The sequence below is a fragment of the Montipora capricornis genome, chromosome 4 (genome assembly GCF_036669925.1).
Source record: "Montipora capricornis isolate CH-2021 chromosome 4, ASM3666992v2, whole genome shotgun sequence".
In the NCBI taxonomy this organism is placed as follows: domain Eukaryota; kingdom Metazoa; phylum Cnidaria; class Anthozoa; order Scleractinia; family Acroporidae; genus Montipora; species Montipora capricornis.
In genome coordinates, this window is record NC_090886.1 from 4,619,825 (window position 1) to 4,629,380 (window position 9,556).

General features: G+C 39.9%; 1 protein-coding gene across 1 annotated transcript in view; it reads right to left on the bottom strand.

Moving 5' to 3' along the window:
• Positions 1–9,009: 9,009 nt before the first annotated feature.
• Positions 9,010–9,556, bottom strand: part of LOC138045296 (neurensin-1-like) — a 1,690-nt gene continuing 1,143 nt past the window's right edge. The window contains exon 1 of the mRNA XM_068891738.1: positions 9,010–9,556. This exon is cut by the window's right edge and continues 1,143 nt beyond it. Coding sequence (XP_068747839.1) covers positions 9,396–9,556 — 161 coding nt within the window. The 3' untranslated portion in view covers positions 9,010–9,395.

Consider the following 9,556-nt stretch of genomic DNA (forward strand, 5'->3'; position numbering starts at 1 on the left):
GTTGTTTCCAAATATATTCCAAAGGACTTACCACAACTACAAAAATTTTCGAGTGGGTGGAAGTTAAACGATGCAGTTTTTTTTTAGAATGTTCAGTACTGTAAATCCCATAGGAAGTACAACTACAATGTCTTCTTTCAGACAAACCATTCTTCGGATGCATTCTCTCTGCTCTTCCTTTGAAGATTTTTGAAAAAAAAAAGAGAGTTGAGGCAACAGCAGCTGTAAACAGATCCTAAACATCATTCCTGTTCAAATCCTTCTCGGCGGCCATAATATGATCAGATGTTGACTGATTTTACTAAAGTATGATTTGCATTTCTGTAACCAATCGCACAGAGGCTCCAAGAGCTCCATTGTTTCTCAGCCAATCAGGCAAAAAAGTCAAGATTTTTCAGATGCTATCCGTACAGGATAGCCCCACCCAATATTATTATTATTATTATTATTATTATTTTATTTATTTATTTTTTAAATCAACCAAGAGAAAATTTCATTAAGATGCCTCCCTTGAGTTGCCACTACTTTATTGACAAATTCTCAACTGTTTTAGGGTAACTCTAAGGTGTTTTGTGTTTGTGGCCTTAAGGTAACTTAAAGGAGAAGTTTGCTCCAAAATAGTCCTCGTTTTTCTTTTTACCACCAAAAAGCTAATACAAAGATAAGCCACTCACCCTAATTACAGCCTCTAAAGTGCGTTTCAACCCAACGAAATCCTCCTCCAAAGTAGCCCAAAATCGAAATCCTGGTCTCCGCCATTTTGATTTAACTTAGCAGCCACGCGACGTATGCGTGATGTCAAAGAGCTCAAGCACGAATGAATAAATTAAGGACGTTCGTGCGAAAATCTTCCCACGTTGATTCATTTCTCGCCTGAAGTTAGGTCATAAATTACTTATTCCAAAAATGAAAAAAAAAATGGGGCGGGGGGGGTCACCGACTTTGTTTCGGAGAAAAAAGCCCTAATTTCGATAGATAGGTCATCATAACGACATGTAGCCTCATCCACTTATACGTCGAAAATCATACAAATAATAGGGTAGAGTGAAGGTTCCTAGAGTAGGCCTAGCTTTTAGCCCTAAGGTTTTAATAGCTAAAATGGATGTTTAGGTTTTTTTCTGTATTGGTAAAACAGAGACCTGTGATCTGAGATGTACCTGCCTCATTTCAAGTTCAGACTTTTTTAGGTGGTTGGTATTAACCTTGTTTGGTCTCTTTAGTTGAAAGTAGTCAATATTTGAAACTGTTAACAACGACCTTATGGCCATCAATTAATTGAGACATTATTTGCTGTTTAATGTAGTTTGTCAATTTGGTGAAGTGGTGACATCAATCCGATTGATCCAAGTCCACCGTTGGAAGGATAAATTTAGAATGAAGGGCCATTTCTCGGAAAGAAAGAGCCCAGAAAATCTTCATTCCCGGACAAAGCTTACAAAGCAAGTCATTTAATTATCGCCAGTTCCAGGAAACGGCTTTCAAGGGTCGGATTATTGTTTCTTCTCGGAAAGCCTGAATAGTTTCTCAGAAAACAAAAATTACCTCAACGAGAACTGATATGCACATGATTTAATACATTTCTAACTAACAAAAACGATCCATGGTTAAACAAATATACATAAAATACATAAATTTGTCACTTTCGTTCATCCAATTAGTGTGCCAGGAATCCAAAATCCGGTTGTAAATGCTTTGCTTGCTTTCAAAAAACCTATGTCTACTTGGCGAAGGCACCTACATGCCGTTTCATATAGTGAAAAATAAAACAATATTGTTGGATATTTCAAAGTCCTGTGCAACATCCGTGTGTTTTTAAATCGTTGGATCAAAGGAGTAATTCAATGGCTTAATGATAAAATATCAAAATTTGTTATCTAAATCAACAGTATAGATCGTTTTCATTCACTTGACAACTCGCCAGATTGGTTTACTAAAACGACATTTCCATAAAAAATTGAAATTAATTCTCTGGGGATTAACAAGGTACAAAAACATCGCTGCCTTACCGTATTTGTAAAGGAAAATCACTTATGGTTCATCTCCCCCCTTGTTGTTGTTATCGTTTCCTTCTATGGAGGCTGTAAGGGCAAATGAAAATGATTTATCCGTTGTGCACTACCTGACTACAATTAAATCTTCTTCTCGAACTCCTTTTGAGTTACAGTTTAATTTTTTGTCACGGATAGTGGTTGGTGCTGAGATAAGTTAATTCGTTAAAACTAAAGCTTTCGTTTGGTTTACTAGGTTTGATAGCTGCATTTTCCTGTCAGATCATAGCATTATTTCCCAATCAGTAATGGTCATAGAAACCTTAATGAACACTCTGATAATGATAAACTGTCAACGATTACTGCGTCCTTCAGTGTCTTTTCAGAAACAAACATTTTGCAATTGGCGTCTTTAGGTTTAACCTGTGGAAGATTATTATTCGAAACTCCCTCTAAGTTCTGGAATTCTCCACAGCAAGAATGTAAGAGATCAGGACTTCTTATCTGCGCGAGGGTATGAGTCTTGTGGAAATCTTTTTGGGTACAAACTTAAGACTTTCCAGATCGATTTCTTGCTGTTGAAACGGTTGATGCTTTTCTGGCCATTGTTGAGTTTGTAGCACATATCTAGTCCTTCCTTCAGCGATGCTTCCATTTTGCTTAATAGTTCCTCTCTAACAGATTCTTCGTTTTCTTGTTTAACAGCCATTTCATGATAGAGGAGACCAAGTTCCGTCTTGACCGTAACTTTCCATGTGTGCTCTTTCTCTAGCTCTCTCTCGCAAACGAGTTCTGCCTTCAAAAGCAGCTTCTCTGCTTCTTCAAAGTTGCCTTTTCTCATGTGACAAAATCCATAATTTTTTAGAGTTAAGATGCTCTCCTTTTGTTCGTGTGTTCCCAGCTTTTCCATAACTCCCATGGCCTTTTCGTAGTACTCCAAGGCTTTATCTAGCCCTTGGTCACTCCTTTCCGCCAAGAAAACTAAGTCTGCAAAGTCCTTTAAACATTGAGCCGTCATGAAATGATCTCCAAGAAGTTTTTGGAACAAAGAAAAGGCCTTCTTAAACTTTTCGGTTGCTTCTGTGTTGTCCTTGCGCCGCTTAGCGTCTCTTCCGGCAAATAAGAGGCTGGCTGCGGTTTCGGGATGGCCAGGAAGCTTCTCCTCGCAGATTTTCAATGCTTTGTCGTACAACTTTTTGGGCTCAGTATCATTAAACTTCCTCTCCTCTGATAGAAAACGAGCTCGGCTATGTAAGTAAAATACACGGGAAAGGACCTTAGTCTTGCCGAATTCGTCGTCGTGTGCTGAAAAGAGGCGATGTGCGTCTTCCATGTGATCTTTGTATTTTGTTTTGTCCCCAAGCCTTCTCATTTCTTGACCAAGCAGACACAAAAGTTCCACACGATGCACTGGGTGAGATTTGGCCTGAAAATAGTTGCTACTGAGTAGCAGTTCCAAGATCTCGATGTAAACCTTCGACGAGATGCATTTTTCCAAATATTGGAACGTTTCAAAAAGACTATCGAGGAGCTTTTTGCACGAGGTTAGGATCTCTTGGGCCTTCAAACCATTAGCGAAAACTTGAAGGAAATGCTCGAAGTTTTGTCTGTCTACACTGAAAGATTTAATGGCTTCTTTGCATGTGTCTCTTCCCCAATACAAACGCGTATTTTCTTCCAGACGGGAAATGAAGTGCGCACAAGCTAATTCTCCGCTGTGAGGTAAAACCTGCGGATTTTCAGTTTCACCAATTTTCTTAGCAAAAGCGCGGATGAGAGAATGCAACTGGTATCTATGGGAATCTGCCTGTTCAACGACAACGAGAGATCTGTTGTTTAAGGAGCGTAGCGTCGTAATCGGTGGAGTTTCAGGGCCCAAGGTTTCCTTCAAAACGGCTTCGGCAGCATTGTAATCAAATGATCCAGGAAATATGGACAGAGCTACTAAAGCCTCTTTCTCAGCTTTCGTCAAAAGAGCAAACGAATTCATAATCGCTTTTTGGAATGATTCATCGCCATCTTCCAGGATAGTCATGGGTTCCTTTTCAAGATGTTCAACAATCTTCTCTTCAGGGTAGTCTGACAGAAGTGAACCGACGATTGAGAGTGCCAATGGGACACAGCCACAAAGCTCGACTATGGTTTCCACTTCGGAAGATTCTTCAATTTGGGTCCCCGTACGGTTGACACGCGAGGTAAGTAGCTTTTTGGCCTCGTCGAGTGGTAGAGGGCTTAAATTTACTTCTTTCCATGAAAGACTCTTGAGTTGGACCCTTTTTCTGGAAGTAATTACGAAAGCTACATTCTGCTTTGATAACATTCTCACGGCACTCAGGGTCTCTAGGAATAAATGTCGGTCTGCCTCCGACTCTAGAAGGCTATCTGCATTATCGAGGACAAATACCACTTGGCTTTGGATCAGTTTGCTCCAGTTTTTTAGCCAATATTCGGGATTCTCCGGTAGCTGCCCGACTATCGTACCACATGAGTGGATCATTTCAGTGGCTGCTTCGAGGAATGTTGTCTTTTTTAGAAGACTGCAAAATAACACAGTATGCCCATTTTCTTTGCTTAATTTGTGGGCTGTCTCCCTGGCCACAGTCGTTTTTCCAAAGCCCGGTCCTCCAGTAATCAACACGACGGCATTTGTTCCACTCTGAAGGTATTGTTTTACTTCGTTGATTTCCTTAGAACGACCAAACACTTCCGGCACTTCGTCTGGTAGGCAGCTGCTAGGCTCGTCATTTTCTTGCTGCTGCAATCGTCGCCATTTTTTTATGTGTTCCTCCACTGTTCGATACGTATCGTGATCAATCGGATCATTTTTGAGGCGCTGTATTTTTGTTCGCTGGATATAAACCAGTATTCCCTCCAAAGCTGAAGATATTTGGTTCCATTTGTCTTCGAATTCACTTTCGGTAATGGCGGTAGAAGGGCTATGGGACAGCTCATTTCTGAAATATTTGATTCTGGCGATGTTCGCTTGTATGCTTGCGTCCCTCTGAGCAGGCAGCGTGTGCCATCCTGTTCCACTGGGCGGTGGTAAATTGGAAAATTCTCGAATCAACAAATGCAACAGAGTAATGTCAAACTCCTCAATGTTTGACGGGTCACCAGTACCCGGAAACAACTTTTCCCATTGATCATCAACAATGACACGTCTTGCTCTTAGATTCTGAAGCTTCGGCAAGTTTGTCTTTAGGACATCCTCCAATGCTTCGGGGTATATGGAAAACAAAAGAAATCGCTCCAAAGCAGATGTTCCTTCGTCGATGAGTAATCGAGCCAGCCTTGTGCCATTGGTTTTTTCCTGTGATACACCACCGAATGCTGAGGATGAAGTGTCACCACTGCCAACAGAAGAAGAACTCGTTGATGATGCCATTCAGTTCAGCAAAAAGAACGAAGTCAACAGGACAATTTTACCGTTTTATCGACGACAAGTGTGTAAAGAAGTGGTCTTTTGCAGTGCTGGTGAACGACCGCCTGAGAGTTGCAATATCTTGAAATAAAGGCTTATGCCTGCTTCACTATGCTTACGAGTGTCGCCTAATTTTGTGGCTTCAAATGGATACTGGGTACCGCTGGTCGAGCACTTTTCAAGGAGAAACTTTCGTTGAATCTGCCCACAAAATTGCCACTTGAGGCGATTTAAGTTGACTCTGTTATAGCACATTCCTGTTTCTGAGAAATGTTAATCGATTTGGATATTACGTCCAAGCTATTTTTGTCTCCGTCTGATGATGTAATGTGTTTGCTCCTGCTTAACTTGTTCTTTTCAGTTGATCCATTTTTAAAAATTACTTTTACTTACTTGGGACCTTCTACTAGACTTTTGCACATTGCTAACTAATTGTACAAGCAAGGTTATGATATAATAAAAAACAAAATCGTTTGGTTTCTGGGAAACACAAATTGCATAAAGCTGATTCTTTTGATCTCATAACTGAATTATTACTTATTCTGGGAAGGAAACCATGCCAACACTGTTTCATTTATTCTCGGAAAGCTCCTACTGTTTCTGACAATTATTTACTTTGCTTTTAATTTACCTCAGCAGTTACGCGACCAATAGAAATGAATATTATGTATTGACACACGCACGCCTTAGTCACGATCCGATTTAGTCACGAAGTATAAGCAAATGATTGTTTTTATCCGGATGATCAGGTCAAAATAACTTTTTAAGGATTAAACCACTGCAAAAACCGTGTACGATCAAAACTTGCTCTACATTGGATCAAAATAGATCGTGACCACACCAAAAAAAACTTTAAAATAGAAAATATCCTGCAAAGGTTGGTCAAGACAACGTGAAGATAGGCGTTGTTGCAATATTTCGGCTGGCCAACACCAGCCTTCTTCAGGTTTATTGAATGGGTAAATGCTAGTAACAAGATCTTTATATTTACCGGAAATGACATAAAAAGGCTACGTGATGTGTTATAAAAACGGAAATGCATAAAAAAGAGGAGAGAGAATAATACATGATAACAAGATGAAAAAAACAAAAGAAAATTAAAAGGTAGCTAAACTAAATTACATTTCATCTCTTCTATTAAGGCCTGCAGGCTCCAGTGTTTTTCCTCTGTGTATAAGGAATGCCTCACGAGCCTTTCTGATGGAGTCACGACTGGTGTGCAGTTGTTCGAGCGGTGTAAGGATCATGTGATCCTTCGCGTGACTACTGGTCAGGAAGTGTTGTGAAACCGCAGTGGGGGTATAACTACAAAAGGGGTTTATAATAGGTCGCCTATGTTCATTAAAGCGGTCTTTAAGACGACGTTTGGTCTCTCCGATGTACTGAAGATTACATTTAGTGCACTGAATCATGTAAATTACAATAGGGGTTTCACAAGTAATACGTGATTTGATTTTAAGGGTTTGTCCAGTACTATAAAAAGTATATTGATTACGGCCATCCTCAATAAAAGGACAGGCGGTGCAACTAGTTTTATTGCACCGAAACGAGCCGAATGGAGACCCAGATTGGTCGGTGTTAGTAGGTTCCGGCAATTTAGCTCTAACTAGAATGTCACTAATGTTTTTACAACGCCGGTAAGCTACTAAAGGGAGATTAGTAAAAACATTTTTACAGCGACCAGATGAATAAAGCACGTTAGAGTGTTTGTGAATTATACGGGATATGTTAGGTAAAGCGGGGTTATAGGTAATGACGAACGGAACAGTATCTGTCTGTTGTTTAGGTTTGGGTTTAAGAGCGTCGTTCCGGGAAATGTCAGAAGCACGTCGTATCTGGGTTTTAAGGAAATTAAGTTCGTAACCTCGGTTGACGAGGTAGTCCATAAGTTCCTGAAGAAGGCTGGTGTTGGCCAGCCGAAATATTGCAACAACGCCTATCTTCACGTTGTCTTGACCAACCTTTGCAGGATATTTTCTATTTTAAAGGTCAAAATAATAAAACATGCGTCAATCAAGTGGTTCAGGTCTAGCAATACACCTTCACCCTCTTTCACCTACATAACCAGCTTTCCCTCAACTTCCGCCATTTTCACTTAGCTAACAGCCTTGGTTGTCTGGGTTAGTCATCTCAGATCCTACTAACCGAGCTCTATGTACGTATTGACTTAGTGGGAGGGCCAGACAGGAAAATATCTGGCCCGAGATCTTGGCGTACGGACCGAACGCAGCGAGGTCAGTCAGTCCATAACCGAGGGCCGAATATTTTTCAGTCCGGCCCGACCCAACCTCCAGTCAGTCAATAAGCAATTTGTGATATGGGCTCTTTACGCTATTAAGGAGCACCCGCAAGATGAAGTTTAGACAAGAGAGGTAAAATTTGCATAAAAAGATTATCTAATATGTTGTTTGTATTTGCTTTTGTGGCTGTGTTTAGAAGCGACGAAATGCCCCAAAATCGCACCGCATAGTACGTGTCCTTAACAGGGCCGTAAGGCGTTTTTTCGGCCCACCTCGCGCTAATGTGTACGGCCCTCATACGGGGATTTTGGTTCAATCCAATTTACAAACAACAACACAGCAAGTTTGGACTGATTCCCACAAGTCAGTTTCACAAAAAAAAATTACAGAAGTAGCGTAAAATAATTTATTAAGAAAATAGCCGTTTTGCTGTTTTCGGCAGTGAATAGTTTTTCAGTTTTATGAGTGTCCACAGAATCAAAACTACTATACAGAAATGTCAACATCGGGCTTAAAAAATTGACCTCAATTTTCTGCTTTCGAAAACAATAGAATCCGTAAAGAAAGTTGATTGAAAAGTAAAATTTACAACTCAATATATGTTGTTTTTGACACACCTGCGTGTGACAGAGACACAAAAAACGATAAAACTGGCTTGAAACAACTTGATACCTACGATGTTTCGTATCCTGCATAGATGGTGGGATATTTTGTCGCGGGATTATTTAAATACGCGCGAGTAAATCGATGGTTGCTTCGTTTTGTTTTGGCAAGCGGCTTACTCGCGGCGAAAACACTGAGCAATCACCGACGAACTTACTCGCTGGTGTTTAAATAATCACGCGATAAAATATCCCGCCAGCCACGCAGGCTAGATGTTTCTGGGGGTATATAAACACCTATAATATATAATAAGCAAGACACTTTAGCCAATAACCTAGCTCTCTTGCTCCAATAGTAAGATCGAGTGCGACGTTTGTGAAACAAAATTTCGCCCGTGTTCATGATTTTCGGTGTCTCTCAACAGGTTAAATTTCCTCACTTTATGCTACACATTGCACTAGAGAACCTTTAAAGCCAACGAGATATTGCAATTGAGAGAGACTCCTCGCAACTTTGTAGCAGTGAGACAAATGTGAGAAGCTACAATTTATTTTGATCGTCAGTGTTAACATTAAGGCTAAGGCGGAAGCAAGGAGAAATGGCAACGTCAATTGAGCTTATAGTGTATTTCTGGTGCTTTATCTAATCCTATTTTTGTGTTTTGGAGTTTATCATAACAGCTGTTTTAATTCAAACATTATTAACGAAAGTGTGTGATTCGTTATTTAAATGCATGGAAATAAGGAGACAAGTTGCATGAATGATTAACGCCCTCAGTTTTATTCAAACCAATTTCCGCAATTATTATACATGGACAGTTTCACTTTCCAGTACAAATATCACGAATCCATAATTTTTTTATCGCTTTCTTTTATTTTGAATGGCAGCTCCTTCCTTCCTATTCCGGATGTTTTAAGTTCCGCTGGGCATGTCATTTACTTTTGTACAAAAATATTGTTATCAACTACTTTTATTTATGAGTTTGTAGCTCAGCATAAACTGGAGATATTCTCAGTAAAATGAATTTAACATCTGGAGTCGAATAGCAAGATAATGTTTTATATCAAGGTCCCCTTGCAATTTCCTGACAATTCTACGAGAAATTTCAATGATTTTTTTCAGACCTGGATTAAGTTTTCCCTCTCATTCGTCCCCGCCGCCGAAAGAATCTTTCCATTTTCCACTTTTCATTTTAAATTCTCCTCCTTTACCTAAACTGTCTGGTTTTTTCTCGGGTTGGACATTGTGAACGAGGGCAAGAACAGGTATTTTCTGTATCGTAGAGGCACTGCTCAAAGATCTTG